The 21,292-nt window shown below is 32.8% G+C and overlaps 1 protein-coding gene across 1 annotated transcript; it reads left to right on the forward strand.

Moving 5' to 3' along the window:
* The first annotated feature begins 5,736 nt into the window (after positions 1-5,736).
* Positions 5,737-6,690, forward strand: LOC119536767 (olfactory receptor 8J3-like). The gene has a single exon (XM_037839530.1). The coding sequence runs from the start codon at positions 5,737-5,739 to the stop codon at positions 6,688-6,690; it is 954 nt and encodes a 317-aa protein (XP_037695458.1).
* The last annotated feature ends 14,602 nt before the right edge of the window (positions 6,691-21,292 follow it).

Genomic DNA, 21,292 nt, shown 5'->3' on the forward strand with positions numbered 1-21,292 from the left:
ATTATATATATAGCTCTATCTTTAAATTTAAGATCAATAGGGAAAAATATTATGACACTCCAGAAAAGAAGTCTTGCCAAAAAGAGTATTTAAACTCCATGGAAGAGAATTGTCTCTATATAATCCCCTTAGCCATTATATATATATACACATATATATATTTATACACATATATATATACACATGTGTATACATATGTATATATATTATATATATGTGTATATATATATATATATATATAAGCTTCAGTGTTTTAAAAAAATATGTCTATGTGGAAATCTAAAGGTGTATTCTAATCTAACAAAAGAGTTTTGCTTGTAAATACTATTTGAATTTTTCCCAGTAGTTTACCTTCTACCTTTTGCTTACCACAAATACAAGAGTAAAACAATAATTTTATTCCATGAGGGTTATTCTTTGGAGGATCCATTCTCCTTTTAACTTCTATTTCACATCATCCTTTTAGCAATGAACGTACTAATTATATTCCTTGAGGCAAAATGGGAGGAAATTCCAACAGAAAGTGACATAATGAAAATATTTACAGTAGAATCACTATGTAAGTAAATAGATATACTTTGCCTTTATTTGACTGCTAGACACTTGGCTCCTAACTCCTCAGCATGCCATTTTTACAGAAATAAATCCCTGAAGACAAATGAGCTGCTTTGGGAGATACACTTAACCACTGTGTCCCTTAGATGCCATGGACTTTGACTCAGTTCAGTAATCTAGACCTGGACTGTCACAAAGAGGTCCCAAAGGGTGCCTGGTTGAATTCCCAGAGGAGCTTCTGTTAAAGAATGAATTCCTGGTGGTACAGGCTCCAAGGAGGTAAAAGGCAATTGTGGATCCTGAAGTTACTGTGCTTCAGGGATAGGGTCACAAAGGTTTAGAAAGTTCCATCAATTCTCACTGCCTTGGTCAAGAAGAAACACCCACTAAGAAGTAGAAGCAGATCCTCTACAAGAGGTGGGTAGAAAATATTGATCATTTTTTGTATAATGGACATTTAAAAAATCTAAAACTTGCAGCTTAAAGTAAGCCACTTAATTATGTCTTTGGAAGGCACTGGCTGTTAAGAAAAGCAAGTAATAAAATTCTTCAACTAAGTGTTTTTGTAGATTTATAATTATTTTGGGAATACAGGTGTCAAATATGATCCAGTTATGTCTCCAAGTTAGAATTGACATCATTATGTCTTGTACACTTAAATCAATTGTATAATTAATAAAAAATGGATTTTTGCACACTGAGACAGTATATATAATTGTATTTTTACAATGTTAACTAAAATAAAATTGCATATTTCACAGGATAACTTGTGAAGTTAAAATAGATAAGCAACTACTCAAACTAAAAATAATGTCAATTTTTTGAGACTTTAACTATGGATCATAAACTCTCAAGAAAATTACTCATTAAATCTGATAGTATACACTGAAATACATATAGAAGCATAAAGTATAATCAGTGCAATATTGGAACATGTTTAGATAGACCATCTATTTCTAAGCAAAATAAACCACCCATACATTTTTGCTGGGAAGACATCAAAAAGAAGGCTCTTCATTTGAGGAGAGACACTGCATGAGCAGGAGCAGGACAACAAGCTGCATAACCCAAGATTTCTGGTGTTATGCAGAAAGGGGAAAATAAAACACAGGAGCTAAATATTCATTTCCTGGATTGCCCTTAGAAGAACTGACCTAAAATAGAATGTTCAGGAATTATTTTACATCCTGGTTATTCTCCCTTGTCATCTTACAATAAAAGAAAATTCTAAATACATGGAAAATATTTGCAAAATGTAAGTATTTTAGGATATCAAAATTACTCCATAGCCATAAAGAACTGGTAATAATTTAAAGGCAAATCACCAATATTTCTACTCTCCCAAATACTCATTATTCTTCATAAGAGGGAAATTACCTAGAGAAGGATCAGGATTGCTACCCTCAAATACTACAAATTTAAGTTTGGTAGCCCCATTTGACACCAATTTCTAGTTTCTGATCACATGGGGCCATTGTTACAAATTGATGGGTGAATTTCTTTCACATAAGATGCCACCTCTCACATAAAATGGAGCAGTCCCAGGAGAATCATATGATCAAGGACATGGAGGACCAGAGATGAAAATGTATGTTCAACATGTGCCTGTGGGTTAGTATGACAAAAAATATATGACATGGACCTGAATAAAGAATGTGTTGAGAGACTATAACACATTCAATTATTTTAAAGACTAGCTCAGAGTATATATTTTACCTACCCCAAAAGCTTTAATTACTACTATTTGCCTACAAGCCAATCTGAGAGAATTGAGACATGGAGACTGGAAAGGATATTGCAATAACCACTGGCATTGTTAATGAAGCCATGGCATAGGGAAGCAAATAAGGGGGACACATTGGAAGGGAAAAAGTAAAGCCTTGAAAACAGAATTTATATAAATTGAAAAATAATCCAATGCAGTGCACTGAAAGGAATAATAGATAGTAAATATCATGGCTGTGACTTTAAATGGTGTTTTTAAAAGTTTTGCTATTGCATTTCCAATTGAAGGCAGCAAGCCAGCAACATAATGGATTTTAGGAGAAAGACTGGGACTGGTACAATTTGGAAACATTTGTACTGGCTGATTGTTGAAAAGCTTGCCCAAAGAGGGAAAGGAGAACATGAAGGCTGAAGACAGAACTTTAGAAATTGAAAATACAGAAAAGGCAAAATAAGAAAGATGCATTAAGAGGGGACACAGAAGTAATATCCAATGATTTGGAACAGAAGGGCATGCTAGAATTTCAAAAACACAGGGTTGTTCCTCAGTGGACAGAGCTGCAGATTTGTTAAGTAGCATATCATAAATGTTTTGTTACAAATTTCAAAAAATACAAAACTCAATATAGTTAAAATAAATGCATCATCATCTAGGTTGATGTTTCTCAGGTATCCACATTCTACCCACATAATTGTGCTCCAGACCTAAATATTAGCTTGTCTAAATGATTACTTAAATGCCTCATAAGCACCTAAAACTTGGCGTGTTCAAAATCTCGTTTTGTTCAATCCCACCTGTGTTGGTTTCTTGATGGATAAAACAAATACCATACAATAGGTTGGCTTAGAAATGGGAATTTATTAGCACTCAGATTTGAGGCTAAGAGAAGTTCAAAATTGAGTCATCAGTAAGGCATGATTTCTCCTCAAAGACTGATGTTCTGGGGCTGGCTTCTGGTGATCCTCAGTCCCTGGATTTTCTGTCACATGGCAATGTCTTATTTCTTCTCCAGTTCCAATGACTTCTGTCTTCTTCACCCTTGGCTTTCACTCTGTGTCTGAATTTTATTCTGCTTACAAAGGACTTTAGTAATCTGGATTAAAGACCAACCTGATTCAACTGGGTCACACTGTAACTGTAGTAACATCTTCAAGAGATCGTATTTACAATGGGTCCACAACCACCAGAATGAGGACTAAGATGAAGAACATGTTCAAATTTGGATACACAATTCAATCTGCCACACTATTTCCACCTTTTCTTCTAATATTCAAAAATTGTTATGACCATTCACCCATTTGCAAAAGGCAAACAGGAGTGGGTGATTCACTGTCTATCATTCTGTCACATATGTCTCATATAATTCATTATATTAATTTTGTTTAGTAGGTCATCTTGTTTATGTTGCCAAATGTGTGTCAAATGTCCCTTCTATCTTTAGCTCCTTCATGTTGACACAAGCAAACATAATCTTTCACCAGGAATCTTGCCACAACTTTTCTATTCTTTTCTTTATTTTCATTCATGCTGTACCTCTACTTTTCATTCCACAATTCATCACCTTCAAAAGAGCTAGAGAAATACTTTGAAAACTTAAATTCACCTAATTTAAAACTTCTCAATATCTTACAATTCACTTAGAATATATACAAAAATTTATTTTGGCCTACATTATCTGTCTCTTATAATGTTCAAGTTCCCACACAACCCAGTCTCACTAGTGCCCAATATGTCTCCCCTTAAACAAAAAATCTGAGCTGTTTTCTACCCTAGAGCATTTTCAGGAAATGCTCCCCTATGTGGAATCTCAGAATATTCTTTCTCAGATTTATTATATTGTTGGTTCCTTCTCATCTCTCAGGTTGTATTTCAACTGTTACCCTCTCAGAAAAGCTATCCCTTAATATTTTACATATTTTTTCAGGTTGTAGCAGTGTTTATTTTGTTTAATTCACTTATTGAACTTATCAAAATATGCAAGTATCTTGTTTATGTTTTTTTACCAGGTGTTTGTTTGTTACCCATCCGTGGAATGGAGGATCTATGAGGTGAGGGAAAAGTGATTTATTTGAAGATTGTGCATTGTCTGGCACAGAGTGGGAACTCAACAAATATTTGGTAAATAAATAAAGAATGTTATACAAAGAAGTCAAGAGAAAGAATGATGTTTGTTGTCAGATACAAATTCATATTAGATACTCAACAGATTTAGGAGTCATTTTGGTCTAACTTCTCTGATTCTTTTTATGCTGTCATTTCATTGTTTTTCCTATTGCAGAATCATTTTCTATTTTTCTTTCTTTTCCATCATTTTCTGAAGAAGAGAAAATGGAAACAATGCTGGACTTTTACACTTCTAGGCATTTATGATGATATAGTCCTGACTCTTTGGAACTTAGATCCAAATTTATAAATAAGAGACAATGGCAGGATGTCTTTGGAACCACTGGATCTATAACCCGTGCTGGGAAGGGACTTTAATTGATTTAGTTAGATTCAGTTTACAAACTTTAAAATAAACAACTACAGGAAAGTATTTGGGCATACTACAATAGCATACTGATTATTTAGCAAATATATATAATACAACTATCATTGAAACACTATAAAGTAAGGATGTTTACTATTGTTAAAATATCAAAAATTTTATTTTTAAACATTTGAAATACTAAAAATTAAGGTCAGATATGTTTTATAAATTTAAAAAATAACAATCAGAAATTCTATAATAAAAGGTGTTTAAAAATAAAACACAATGGAAATAATATAAGGAATTCCAATAAGAGAAAATATCATGACAAGAAGGAAAAGGAACTTGTATAGAGTAAATCATAGTGTGAAAAAGTTACCAAAATGATAACATTTTACAGATGTCAGATTTAAAAAGCTGAAAAATAAGTAACTAGGGCAATAGATATGAGGATATATCTCCATGTATTCTTGACTGTATAAATAAAATGGAAAATAAGAAAAAAGTGAACATATGTATGATAGAATTGATAAGTTAAATTATAACAAGGTAGAATAAAGTGAATGAAGCATGGCTGCAGGTAGAATATCTATTATTGAGATACAGCAAGAAATTATAAGAAGCCACATTCGATTCCTGAAGTCTTTTCTGCTCAGTGCAAGAGACATAAGATACTGAATGTTGCTTTAATGTTTGCAAAGTAATAGCATAGGCATACTTTTATAAGCTTGTAAGGAAATAAACATTCCCCAAATGATGCATTATGCTGGATCATATCCAAAATTTGCTTTTCTCTCTCCCAAATGATTGCAATGTTTATCAAATTAGAAGTTTGAGTTTAATAAATGAGTTAGTTTACTGCATAATAAGGATAATTCACCCAAGAAGTTTTCCCTGTCTTCTAAATGCAGCCCTAGAAAATAATTCCATTAAGTTAGTAACCACTTCTTTTCTTTTCCAAACAGATGATTTTCCAAACTCTTACATGGCTCCTGTAAACTTCACCTGGGTGACTGAATTTATTCTCATAGGTGTCTCAGAGTGTCCAGAGCTCCAGATTCCCCTCTTCCTGGTCTTCCTGGTGATCTATGGGCTGACAGTGGCAGGGAACCTGGGCATCATCACCCTCACCAGTTTTGACGCTCGACTTCAAACTCCCATGTATTTTTTCCTCCGACATTTGGCTATCATCAATCTTGGCAATTCTACCATAATTGCCCCTAAGATGCTGATTAATTCCTTGGTAAAGAAGAAAACCACCTCCTACTATGAATGTGCCACCCAACTTGGTGGTTTCCTGCTTTGCATCGTGGCTGAGGTTTTCATGCTAGCTGTGATGGCCTATGACCGCTATGTGGCCATTTGTAATCCCCTGCTCTACATGGTGGTGGTATCTCGACGGATCTGCCTTCTGCTAGTATTGCTCACGTACATCTATAGCTTTTCTACAGCTATTGTGGTTTCATCTTGTGTATTCTCTGTGTCTTATTGTTCTTCCAATGTAATCAATCATTTTTACTGTGATATTGTTCCTCTTTTAGCTTTATCCTGCTCTGATACTTACTTCCCAGAAACAGTGGTCTTCATTTCTGCAGCTACAAATTTGTTTTTCTCCATTACTATAGTTTTAGTATCCTATCTCAACATTGTCTTTTCCATTCTAAGGATAGATTCATCAGAAGGAAGGAAAAAAGCCTTTTCTACCTGTGCTTCACATATGATGGCAGTCACAGTTTTCTATGGGACACTGCTATTCATCTATGTGCAACCACAAACTAACCATTCATTAGACACTGATAAAATGGCTTCAGTGTTTTATACTCTGGTGATACCCATGCTGAATCCCCTAATCTATAGTCTGCGGAATAAGGATGTGAAGTTTGCCTTAAAGAGACTCTTGAAAAATCCATGTTCTTCCTTTAAATCAATGTCATTTTAGAATTCTACAAGTAAATGAAGAGATGGTTGAAGTAGGTTGCCATTATGTCATCAAATGTCAAAGTTAAGGATCCAACTTACAGAGTTGCAAGTGAGCCTGGGAATTAAAGGGAGCTATGCTTTTAAAAAAATCAAATGAAAAATAAGCTGAAATTCTTGGAGTAGTGAGGTTAACAAACAAACAGGGTAGTCACTTTCTTTGCCCAGGAGTAAGCAGGTAGCCAGTTTTGGAATAAATATTTCTAGGAGACAAGTGAGACATAAGTTAAAAAAATCAAATACATTTGAATAGAGCAAAAAAATGTGGATGAGCAAAGTAAACCAATCTTATTCTTTGGCTTCCTTCTTACCTTGTGTCTATGTATGGTTGGGTATAGTAAATTACTACATTTCAAACAACTGCAATAGCAGATTGCTAAAATCCTTTTTTTCAGGTAAGTTAGACAAATTGGACCAATACATATATTTAAAATAAAACTCCCTAAACTTCTCAATATTTTTGAGTGGAAAAGTTTAACCTACAAAATTTATATTCCAATTTCTAAGAAACATAAGATAGAAACTATTTCATTCCAATCAATGGAATTTCTGCATTTGTATGAAAGACACAGGGTACCATCATTTTACATGCTTTCATGTTGGATATTGCATGATTAATAAATCTAGATTTTGAAATGATGTTCATTTTTCCCTGTTAGTATCAGTCTTAATTTTATGTATAATAAATACATTGGATTATTGTGTTCTTAGACATTTAATGGACTGTATTCAGTAATGTTCTTCAGGTGATGAAAATAACTTTTTTTCTGAATTTAACTTATTTTTAATTTTTAAAAAATATTATTAACTATTTTTTCTGTATTTGGATATTTCTTGATCAGTGAGTGTACCTCAAAATCTATTTTACAATTTTGATTATAAACAGGTGACCAAGCTGTATCTCAGATCTAAAATTAGAATCACTAGATAAATGTTAATGAATCATATATTTAATAAGGTCCAAAGGTAATCATGATATTGAATTTAAGTAATAAATCTTGACAAATATCAATGACTAGACATGAAGAAATAAATGACCAATCAAATTAGCATTCTATGGAAATATTCACATTAATTATAAGTGGGTTCCAGTGCTCATAGCTTCTTCAAGTATAGACACCAAAACTTTACTCATAATATTTATATCAGAAAAGAAATGTAATTATTCAACACAAAATTTGACTCAGAGATATGGAAAATTGTGATTATCTTTGGGTCTGCCTTAATATTGACATATTTAGTGCAGTTTTTATGTCAATCTGTTCTTCCCCTTAGTTAGAGAATGAAAAAGTAAGAAAAAGGTATCTTGGTGTTAGTTGAGATTTTGAGTTAGTATATATCATCTTATTTCAGCTTCACTTTCATCATCATTTTCTAATTTGTTTTATTAAATTTTCATCCTAATGTACATTTGGCACAGATAAAATTTTAATTCCACAGAATATTATAAAATATGTAACCAATAAGTTTTTTATACTCTTTTAATATATGGAGTCTACTTTGGCTCCTGTTGAATTATTTCCTTGTTAGATCTTCTATTGAAACATGGAATGTGTGACCGCATGTTAAAGAATATTTGTCCCATCAAGCAAATTAATTTGTCAGCAATTAAGATGGTTCTCAATGGTAATCATTGGATTTAAAAAGCAGTGCTTAGAAGGCTATTAATTTGTGTGTCACCAAATAAGACAAAAGAAATATGTTAGATACAGCCAGACCTATTATACACTGATGACAGCTTTTTAGTTGAATTTTCAAGTCAAGTAAGTTAAATAACCTAATTATGTTTCAATGTAAACGTTATTGGTTCAACTAAATGTGGTAATAATTTAAGGTAGTAATTTGTATGTGTACATGTTAAATAAGTTGGACATTTCCAATGAAGGAGAATGATGGCTATCATTTATTGAAATTAATTTACTGACAAATGTTTGAGCCTTTAGACCAGCCATATACCTGATACTGTGAAAAATATCCCAGAAAACACTTGACTTCATTTGAACCCTGAAGTAGAGAGAAAATGTTAAAATACTCAGAGTTTAATAACAAAGTTGGATCAAGTCTATATGTTTTTAAATTTTCTGTTGTACAAACTAACAGTGACAATATTGCAACTATATAGGGAAGGAGATCTCTGAGTTACTTTCTTAATCTTCAAAAGTTTATATTAAAAAACAAGAGCAGATAGGCTGGTCTAGATGTATTATGTCACCCCAAAATGCCATGATCTTTAATGCAAGCTTGTGGGGGCAGATGTATTAGTGTTAATTAGGTTGGCCTATTGGTTCAGTGTTTCTATGGAGATGTGACTCAATCACCTGTGGGTGAGAACTTTCATTGGATTATTTCTATGGAGGTGTTGCCCCACCCATTTAAGGTGGGTCTTCATTGGGTCACTGGAGTACTTTAAAAAGAACCACACAGACCCAGATACTGAGCAGCTTCAGCTGAGAGACATTTTGAAGACAGCCATTGAAAGCAGACTTTTGCTGACATTTTGAAGAATGCCATTTTGAAATGCAACCTGGGAGCAAACAGACACCAGCTACATGCCTTTCCAGCTAACAGAGGTTTTCTGGACATCAAGGTCCTTTCTCCAGTGAAGGTACCTGATTGTTAATATCTTACCTTGGACACTTTATGGCCTTGAGACTGTAACTGTGTAACCAAATAAGCCCCCTTTATAAAAGCCAATCCATTTCTGGTATTTCACACTCCAGCAGCATTAGCAAACTGGAACAGCAAACATTCCCCAATCCTATCTGGTTTATACCTCCTCTCTGCTTTGAATCAGGGGAATTGGGTTTTTTTCCACTTCCTACATTTGTTACTCACTTTTAAGATGGTATTACATTAAAAAATGTGGAAAAGAAAATTCCTAGAGGAATTAAGATGAAACACTACCAAATCACTATATCTTTAAATGTATAGACACTCTTTTTCCCATGTAAATGCAAAAGGGTAGTCTTGTAAAAAATATAGAGAGAAGAAATGAGAGGTTAGTAGAAGTAAGAAGTATTTCTTCATTCTTGCAATTAAAAAAGATACTGGTTCATGCCAAACAGTATGATATGAGGGGTTATGGTCAAAGGTGGCATCACCGATGAAAATGGAGTCCCATGCCAAATGGAGTGAGATAGAAAATCACAAGAGGATGAGCTGTAGAATAGAGATGGGAAGCATGAAGAAGATACATACAGTACATGCTATGCCATATTTTCCATGCATTCATAGCCTAGACATCACTTAAGTGCCACACATTATCAGAAAGACTTCTCGAAAGAGCAATATATTACAGTGACAAGCAATACAACACAAGAATTCAGTGTGGTATATCTGGCATGTGACTTGGGCACATTAACCAGGGAGGAAAGGAAAGAATCAAGAAGCAACATATCAATCTGAAACTTCTCCTGAAAGCTGGTAGCTTCTAATGTCCAGTAGATTCTGGTACATTCATCAGAATCTGTCTATTACTATAGAGGACTATCATAATTCCCTTAAGGAAAGGAGAATAAAAAGATTATGATAAGTGGAAGTATAACCTTGAAACAATTCTTAGACAAAGGTCAAATTTCATCCCAATTCCTAAAACAGGAAAATATGAGAAGGTAAGAAGCAACTATTTTTATCATCTATTATGACCACAGTTTTTGAGACAAAAAATCCATTTCTGATTTGTAAATTGATTTATGTCAAAAGGCTTAATTAAAATCAGTAGCAAAAATGGAAAATATTAAAATTTCTGGATGTTATAATTTTTACAAAGTACTCTATATTTCTACCAATGTGCAAAGTAATATAGTATAGGCATTATATGGTTCAACATTCACAACAATCTATTTGCTCTTTTAACCATATATAAAGTAACATTTTCATTTTAAAGCATTTTTGCAGGTAAGGTAGCTGAATCTTTGGGAAGTTTAAATAAATTGCCACAGTCTTACAACAGATAAACGGCAGAGATGGAATGCAAACCTCAAGTTTGACTCAAAAGCCTACACTCTTAACCATTTTGTAAAATAGCATAAATTTAAAGTCTTGTTTGGTTCATATTTTGATTATCCAAAGTTCAGCTAAATTTCAATATTTGTAGAATGTGTATGGTAAAAAATAGGCTACAGATTTTATGCCAGCTGGATAAATTGTGACTTAGTCATAGCATCAAAAAAATCCCAATATTGTTTCTTTATGATACTTTTAACAGTTTTATTGGTTTATTTTATATACCATATAATTTCACCTAGTGTAGGTAAGTGGATTATAAATAAATTTATTTGAGTAAATTTGCAGAGTTGCACAGTCATCATGATCTAGTTCTAAATTTGTAAGTTTACAAAGTCAATGGTTTGAATTAATATATAGCCATGTAAATATAAATATGATCCAGCTATAAAATATTTCTTTCCTCACACAAAGTTCCCTCATGCCAAATTCTACTTAATTCTTACTCCCACATATGGTTCCAGGTGAACACTGATCTTCATTCTGTCTCATGGGTTTGCTCTTTGGAATTTTCAGATAAACAAAAACATACAATATGTACTCTTTTGTGTCTGGTGTCTTTCACTCAGCATAATGATACTTTGGGTGTGCATTTCTTCCATATTGTAGTATGCATTAGAAGTCCATTCCTCTTTATTTCTGAAATGTATTTGTATGGATATTCTATATTTGCTTATCTATTTATTAGTTGATGGACATTTGGAAATCAATTCTCTTGCTACTTTCAAGATTTTCTTTATCTCATCAATTTAATTATGATGTGCCTATGTATGAATCTCTTTCTGTTAATAATACTTGGCTTCTATTGTAGTTCTTGAATGTAGAGGTTAAAGTTTTTCACCAAGTTTGGGGAGTTTTCAAGCATTATTCCATCAGGTATTATTTCTGCCCCCTTTTCCACTCTCATTTTCTTCCCGAATTCCCATTAGGTTTACATCAGTATTCTTGATAGTGTCCCACAGGTCTCAAGGCTCTGTTCATTTTTCTTCAATTTCCCTTCTGTCTTTAGCATAGATAATCTATATCATCTATTTTCAATTCTATTAGTTCTTTCTTCCACAAGCACAAATCTGCTGTTGAACCCATCCAGGGACCTTTTAATATTTTCAGTTATTGTATTTCTCACTGCCAGTATTTCAAGTTTTCAATATTTTTTTCTTTATTTTTATTTGTGGAATCATTGTAATTATACCTTCTTTTGATTTTTTAAACATAATTTCCTTAAAATACTTTGAAAATTTTTGTAAGGCCTGCTTTGAAATCTTTGTCTACTAACTCTGACATCTAGGCCTGTAAGACACAGTTTCTGTTAAATTATTTATTTCCCCTTATATATGGGCTTCTATGTTCTCCTTCTTCAAATGTTTCATAAATTATTAAACTGGACATTTTGTGTGATATAATGTGCATTCTGATTCCCTTATCTTCAGATGAATCAATCATAACACCAATCAAATATCAGTATTACTAACATTTTGGCATGCACAGCTTCAGCTTTTCTATTTTTTCTTTGATCTATGGATCATAGAATATATTTGGAATATATTTAGGTAGCTGCCAGGTTAGCTAATTTTAAAAATGGTTAAAATATTTTATTTTCATAATTTTATTATAAGTTGAGAGTATTAATATTGTATCAAATGGCAGAGATATTTTACATAAATTTATCATTATATTAGCTTTGAGAAAGATGTAATGAGACTTGTCATTACAACAGAAAAATATATTAAAATATTTTATATAATAATGTATCAAAATATTAAATTGAATGGGAGGTCAGTTGTGTGCTGTTAAATGTTTCACAATCAACTCTCAAAAAATTAGCTATAAAGCCCTGATCTGTAGCATTTGCAACAAATTTCCATGGTGCAAATATTCCCCAAAAAGCCAATTTAAAGTTCACAATGAAGTGTCTCTGATGTATAGTTGCATAAACATGAGTATACTTGGATCTCAAGAGAGGATAAAAATTGTCTTCATTAGTTCTCTATGTTATTTATACAAAATTGGGTTGCCTTTAATTAAAAGCAAAATAAAATGCTATAGTATGTGGAAAATATATATCATTATGTGATATATAAAAAAGTGGCCTTCAAAATCCATGATAGTAATCTCAAATGAAAACTTGCCACTAATTTTAGCATTAGGGAATGTGTCCTGCAACTATTTTGCTACACAGTATTGTTAATTTTCCTATTTCCTACATTAATCCTTCTAGGTTTATCATTTGGAATTCTACTGTAAGGAACATTTGTGTCACAAATCAGAACTCAGCCACCATCTGGAAAATTTGTGAGAATATATTCTATAACCTTACCAAGTTTAATATTCCTCTGATGACTCTCTAATTGGCATCCAGAAAGCCTGCTTTGCCAAAAAAGTTTTTCTTCCCAGTATTGCCCCTGGCCCATGATTAACTCTTCCTTGATCCTTAGAAAATCCACTTGTACTTCCTAATGAGGACAATTTTATTGACTATGGTGTCACTCATGAGAACCTAAGGTGTACTAGGCAGGTCTTGCCCTGCATTGTCAATCACATATCCTACAATAAAAATGGAAATTTTGTCACCTGGCAGAATGTGAGATATAAATAGCTCATATTTCTTGGATAAATTATCACTATTTGTACAATTTTAATACAGCATATTTTATTTTTAAGGGTTTTCCTACTTAAAAAAGGAAAATTATTTTCCTACTTAAAAATAATTAAATTAGATTTATTTTGTGTCTAAAATATTATTTCTTAATTTATTGAAATGACATTGATTTCACTGAAAGACAGGATTTCAGGAGTTCAGTATCTTCTGGGTTATATTTTTTCCCTAAATATGAAGATATCTACATATTTTCTTTTTTGTTTAGATGGGCTCAACTCCAAAGTTCTCACACAGCAATATACTTTTACAACTTAGGAAGGAATGTAGATTAACAACCATAACCTAGTAGAGATGAGATTCAACGCATACTTGTTTCACACTCTCCACCATTTTCAAATGACAATTAACAAAACAAAAAAAAGAGCAAACTCCACCTATGCAAGTGAATGTGACAAACACAATGTTGAAAAAACACAAATTCTCTATTAGAGGAGTGGAGAGAGCATTGGACTCAGTTAACAATATAATGTGATTATTGTTATTACTGAAATAATAATTAATAATGTGGTCTGATTTCTGATGATAAAATTAAATAAAATCATCAAGCTTCTACTTAAAATTTCAAGGAATGATTGTTTCAATAGCTACATAAGATATCAAGCTTGCAAATAAACACTGACTATTGATTTTAGGTTTAATTTTTTCCTGAATCAGACAAAACAAACAAACAAACAAAAACCAGGAGAATATATTATTTAACAAAATGGCCATAGGCTACATGTAAATTTACATATTATATTGTTTCAAAAATATTTATTGTGTACTAAATTTAACAAGAACATATCCTAGATTACAAGACTTTAATGCTGAACAAAGCAGTTGCTTCCCTTGAAGAACTTCTGTTTTAGTGGGAAGATGGATAATGAAGCAAGTGCATGAAGTACTATCAGATAATGAGGAAGCCTTAAGACTATTTAGAGGATGGGGGCAGTGACAATTGTCTGAGCACAGACCTTGAGATTACACTATGGTTGACATGTTTTAGAAATTGCAGAATACTAGAGTGTAGTGATCCAGGCAGAGAATTTTAGGGGATAAGTTTGCAGTGAAAAAACAAGGCATTTTAAAATGATGAAACAAAGAACCCTCATTCTAGAGTCTTGATCTATGACAAACCAGTTGAGTGAGCTGTGATGGTTAGATTCATGTGTCAACTTCGCCAGTGATGGTTTCCAGGTGTCTGGTCAAGCAAGCACTGGCCTAATTGTTACTGCAAGGACATTTGTGGATGGTTAATAAATCCGAAGGCTGGTTTATTAAATCATCAGTCAATTGGCTGCAGCTGTGACTGATGAACGCCATGAAGGATGAGTCTTCCACAATGAGAGAATTCAATCAGCTGGATTTAATACAATCAGTTGAATACATTTAAGGGAGAAGAGGGACCTTCACTTCTTCAGCTAGCCAGAAAAGCATTTCCTGAGGAATTCATTGAACACTTTCATCATAGTTGCCAGTGCGCTGCCTGCCCTATGGAATTTGGACCCATGCCTACCCACAGTTACATGAGACACATTAAATCTTATATTTACAGGTATCTCTTGGTTCAGTTTCCCTAGAGAACCTTAATACATGAGCCTAGGTAATATATGAAAATTCTGCTAGTTTCCCATGGCCATTGAGTGTCATCACTGTGCTGACACAGTTCTCCTGAGACCAATACAATGGTCAGCAATGTCCTTTTATCCACCATGCAAGAGGAGTGTGAAATCAATAAAATTCTTTCTGCATCCTTTCTTTTATTGGAATGTTTTCATCTATCAGATAAGTATCAGTGAGAACAGAAGAAACTAGTAAAAGGAAACCCTGGCTAATAACCTGCTCCCTATTTATTGATATGGAGTCCAAAAGATTATCATCTGAACTCCCCAGCATATGGAGAAAAATGTGAGGCATCCCAGAAGAAGAGTTTTCTTTGATCAGTTAAACTAAAATTGTGACAAAGTCTTTAGTTTGTATTTGTCTCATGACTTCTTTATTTTATGACAAAATTCTGGATGGAAGGCTCTAGTTGCAGAATGGGCAGCTTTTATAGATGCTTTAGTAAGCAAGGAGGCCACAAAGATCTTTGGAATCTTTTTATTTCTCTGAAATATAAAAAAATCCTAATTAGGTATGGAGACTCATAGAACCACTAAAAATAATTACATATTACCTTTTCATAAAAATCACTAGTGAATCAAAGTTAAAATATTATATTGCATCCAGCTGATGTTAAAAGAGGATACCCTTAATTTACTACACTGAATTTGTTATACTGAGCAGCCAAGCACTGTTCACTGGACATGATCTTTATTACAGTTTTATTCATGATACTGTGTACTATACCCTTGGTTGGGATGACATATGAGAGAGAGGAAAATGATGCAGCAGTGTAGCCTAAGCTGTGAGTTGCACAGGGACATTAACAGTGATTATTACAACGTTGAATTAGAAACCTCTGAACTTATATTGAATGAGGCCTTCAGGTGAATTTATGCATGACTCACAATATAATGTTTCTGAATTCTTGGATAAAAAGCTGTGCTTTTGGCATTTATGACTGGTTGAATGTCCTCTACTTGTTATTTCTTACTTAATTATATAACCTGATTTTAGATTTTAAGCCAAAGTAAAAATGAATTTGGGGATCAACTGTAATTTTTGACTATATAAATATTTTTATTTCATTGGATTCATTGGTAAGAATTATCTTTTTATTACATTTTGAGTAATACAGCTTGTCCAGGGATACTACCTTGCTCCTGAGTTGCTGTTTCTGTAATTATAGATCTAGTTTTGCAATACCAGACCACAAGTCATGGCAATTTATAACAAGGCTCAAGTAGAAATGGGATATTTGGCATATGCACCAGATGCATTTGCTTGTTTTTTTAAAGCACTGTAAACACATAGAAAAATTAATTAATATCTGAAACACAGTCCACACATATATACTACTGTGATTATCACACACACAATGTAGTCAGGCTGTGATTCCTAAGTGTTTGCTACATTTTCTGTTTCAGTGATAGCATTCAGTTCATACACCCTGATTAAAAATAAAATGTAAGAATGTATCCCCTTCCTCATATTTTTTAGCCCAGTATTTTGTTTACAATGTATTTAATAGAAAACTAAGGGGTAGATTTTAAAAATTTATAACCAAAATATAAGAAACACAAGTCCATCTTTCCTTCCTCAGGCACTAAATTAACAATATATTTCTTATTCACTGTCTAATCCAGGGAGACTAGGATACAAGCATATGCTCACAGCTTTTACCAAATACACACAGTGTTGTATAAATGGGAGGCAGAGTTTGATACACATTTTTTAAATATTTGTAAGAATTTCACACAGTAACTCCTATCTTCTTTTCAAAAAAGTGCTAAGCCAGACACCAATTAACAATCCACCAATAATTTTAAAAAGACTAACAATAACAGTTTTAAAGTTAGAGAATGCTTAGGGCAATGATGCCATGTAGAGGTTTGGGAAAGATGGGCATCTAGTTTCTCATTTCCTTCAATTTCCATGTTGCCATCATTAGTTATGAAACTCAATCTGCATTAGGATTTCAGATGGGAATGTAACAATTTATTTAGGATATAATTATGGTGAAAAATATTCTTTGAAAGTTATTTTTTACTTCATAGATTTGATCAATAAACATGTTGATTGAAATAAATAAAGCAGCCATAATAGTAATATTTCTTAATAAATTGAGTGAGTTGTAATTATAAAGGAGCTATTCATAAACCCTAAGGAATATAAATGTGATGAAATATATGCTCTTGCTTTATAAGCCTTTTTTATATGATATTTAATACAAGTGAAATTTCCAGAGGTATAATTCTATTTGTATGAGTTTGTTTTTCTTTTAAGGAATCTTTGATTTCAATTTTCAAGGAGAGACAGACATTTGTCATTTGAATATTAATCTATAGAAAGCTAGTGTTATTCAGATATTTAATAATTCAAGTATAAAAATCAGTCTAAAGAAATAAGAAATTACATATGAAGATATCCAAATAAAAAATACAGTAGGTAAACAAAAATTATATACCAAATAAAACTTAAACCTCTGTTTCTTTCATAAAATGTAAAGAAGTTAAAAGAAACATACAAATAGATGCAACACTCTTGCAAAAGAGATGCCAATTTCACTCTAATTTTCAATATCTTTAAAATTACATAAAAATTATTTTCCTTGGATCATGTAAGTTCATTTGTTAGAGATAAAAATATTTGTGAAGGAGAATATTAAGGAAAACTTGGAAATAATTTAGGTGCCCCCAAACAGAAAATATAGGTTATATTGAAAACATAATGTTAAGGAGGGTAGAATCCTTAGTCAGAAACTGATGGTATGAAACCCACCTGTAGTTCACAAAAGCTGTCTGACCTTGTTTCAGGTATTTCTGTTTCAGGCTCCTCTTCCTCTTCTATAAAATGGGAATAATAATATTATATTTACAAAAGGGATCAATCAGATAAAAATGAATTGCATAACTGTAGAGCATTTCTCATTCTTCCTTCCATAAAGACCCCCATTTTCAGTATTCATATTACTAACTTAATTATGAAGATTATTAACAACCCTTAGTGACCTCTCTGTGGTGAATGGATAAAATAGAAACATACATAACTTTATTTTTGTCGGTGCTCTGACAATGTGGAGTTCGTCTGCACTGGAAGAATGACAGATCTGTCAGAGCCATGCCAGCACGGATTTTTTTTTCCTCTCTGTTATTAATATTAACATTTTTTCAATTAAAAAAAATAGCCTAAACATTTTTAACAAGTCATGTAGTATCTTTAAATAATTTAATATACAACACTTTTAATAGAAACTAAGGCAACGTGGACTGTTCCACAGCTTATATATAATAGATCTTGGAGGATAGAATACTACTTTATCACAAATATCTCAGTTTGTATTCTTTCCCATTTTATAGTTCCCAGTTTACTAGCAATCCCTAAATTAGCAAAACCAAAAGCAAAAGGCAAAACAAAACCTGTTATAAGATATTGAGGTATAAAACATGATTTATAGAAATGGTAAGCTGGCCTTAATACTCCTCTCTTCTTCCTTACCCAGACATCCTGGAAAGAGACATTGCTCGGATAAATTGCACCTCAGTGACAGGGTTTATTCTTGTGGGCCTCACAGATCATCAGGAGTTGAAGATGCCCCTCTTTGTGGTTTTCTTGACCATCTATCTTTGCACTGTAGTGGGCAACATGGGTTTGATTCTACTCATTAAGACAGACACAGAAACCAACACACAAATGCACTTCCTCATTAGCCAATTGACTTCTGTCAATTAATGTTATGCATCTATCTTTATGCTCAAATTTTCTTATATAAACAAAATGTTATCTCCTTCAAAGCCTGTGGTACTCAGTTAGTCTGCTTCTTCACTTTGATGGTGCCAGAGTGCTTCCTACCAGCTTCTGTGGCCTGTGATCCATATGTGGCCATTTGTAACCCCATCTTGTATATGGTCACAATGTCCCCAGGAATCTGCATTCAACTTGTACCAACACCCTATAGCTACAACATCCTGGTTGCACTGTTTCATACCATCCTCACTTTCCACCTCTCTTATTGCCAGTTCAATATCATCAATCATTTCTACCATGATGACATGCCTTTCTTCATGCTAATTGCTCAGACACTCATTCCAAACAGATATGGATTTTGGTCTGTGCTGTTATTACATTCATTTATTCAGTTCTGATTGTTTTTGTCTCCTACATGTTCATTATATGTGCAATCCCAAGGATGCACTCAGGTGAGAGCAGGCTTCTCCATGTGTGGCTGTCCTCTGACAGTGGTGGTTTTGCTCTTGGATCCTAGTATTTAATTATGTGCAGCCCAAATCTGGTCACTCCATTGATACTGATAAAATGACCTCTTGTTTTACACTTTAGTCACCCCCATGCTTAACCCCTTGATCTATAGCTTAATTAAAACACAGGTAAAAAATGTCTTCCACAGAGTCTTGAAGAATGCATGCAACTTTTGTATTTAACATTCATTATAGAATTTTTTTCCTAATAAAATATGGCAAAGACAAGCATGCTTGCTAATACATTTAATAGATACAATTTCATTATCTTTGACTCCTAAAGAAAAGCTAATTTTAAGACACAAATAGATTGTTTCCTTTATATACAGAAATTAATCCTCATAAGTTAGATAATTAAATATCACTTTTACCCCATTGTAATAGTCAGGGTTCTCCAGAGAAACAGACTGATAGGAGATTTGTATTATTGTATAAATATTAAGAGATTTATTATATGAATTGGCTTGCATGACCTTTGGATTGGTGATTCTGGATTCTCTAGGATAGGCTGGAAGTTGGAAAATCCAATAAAGGTGATAATTGAGTTCACCAGAGGAAGCAGGCTGGCTGAATTAGTGAATGACAACTTTTTTCTGACTGTTGAAATCCTCTTTTCTCCCAGTTAAGGCCTCCAACTGACTGGATGTGGAGACTCCTCTCATTGCTGAAGGCAATCTCCTTTGTGGACTGTAAATGTAACCAGTCAAACCTGGTTACTGTTACCCTCACAGTAACAATCAGACCAGTGCTTTCTTGAGCAAACAACTGAACCCTGTAACCTGGACAAGTTGACACATGAAATTAACCATCACACCCATCATTCCTGGCTTCTGATTATATGATTCATTATGTGATTTCATAAACCTCTTACATCTTATTATGGGAAACTTATTCTTCATCTTTAAACTCTGTCATGCTTTTTCTCAATCTTCTTTTCATTTTGCTTCTGACCCTAAAATAGCAGTGTAAACAAAGTTGGAAGACAAAGAGTTATCTATGTATCCCGATGACACAATGAATTATTTACAGGAATCATTCCTTATTATTTTTATGCTGTCTTCAAACATGTGTGAAACAGACTTAATAACTTTGATCTGTTAGCAGTAAATTTGATTTCCTTCCTCATGAGAAAATTCATATCCCACATGCTGATTCAAATGACCATGTTCCAAATGGAAGGATAGCTGTTAGGAAAGAAATGAATGGATAATGAATAGGCAAAAACAAACAAATAGTAGGGGGTTCAGATTCAGGTTGTAGAAGAAAGGAAAAAAAAAGGAAATTTAGGATGCTTGATTGTAATGGCCAAAAGCCTTAAAGGTGATAGTCAATGAGGGGTATGATGTATAAAATATTGTAAGAATCAGAAAAAAATGGAAAAGTTTTACCTATTTTCATATCCATATTTCCAAATTTTTAATGGATTGGAAATATTACAACAGTAAAAAATAACATGTCAACATGGAAAAACTTACTCTAAGATTTTTTTTATTGCTCGACATCCAAATATCTTTATTAAAGGCACTATGTGGAAATGGTGTTATTCATTGATAGAACAGTATAAAATAAGGATAAGGTAAATTCTACTGGATTATTATACATTCTACTATAATAATATACACTTTTTCCATTAATATATATGTAGTTACAACACCTTTGTGGGAACAAAAAATTGTATCATTTTAAATTCTTCTTCCTTTCCAACAATCTAAGCATTTTCCTATTTTCAATTCTTCATCATCCTCTCAAATAATTAAAGGGACTAAATACAAGAACACATTCTGAACTGAATTCAGTAACTTACCAAAAAATGAAATTTATGCAAAAATTAAATACAGTATGGCTTTCTGCTTTGACTTAAGACAATATGCTAAGAAAAACTTCTACACTTGTAAAATGATGGCTGCTATAAGAAACATGTAAGTAACATCCAGCATAATTCTGACAGTCCTTTGTTTTTGGTAAAGTCTCTATATAGACATTGTGCCTCTAATCTAGAAAAGCACAAAACTTTACCTCTAAATTGGAATTTTACTCTTTTTTTGCTTTTAAATTAAATATAT

The sequence above is a fragment of the Choloepus didactylus genome, chromosome 6, assembly GCF_015220235.1.
Source record: "Choloepus didactylus isolate mChoDid1 chromosome 6, mChoDid1.pri, whole genome shotgun sequence".
In the NCBI taxonomy this organism is placed as follows: domain Eukaryota; kingdom Metazoa; phylum Chordata; class Mammalia; order Pilosa; family Megalonychidae; genus Choloepus; species Choloepus didactylus.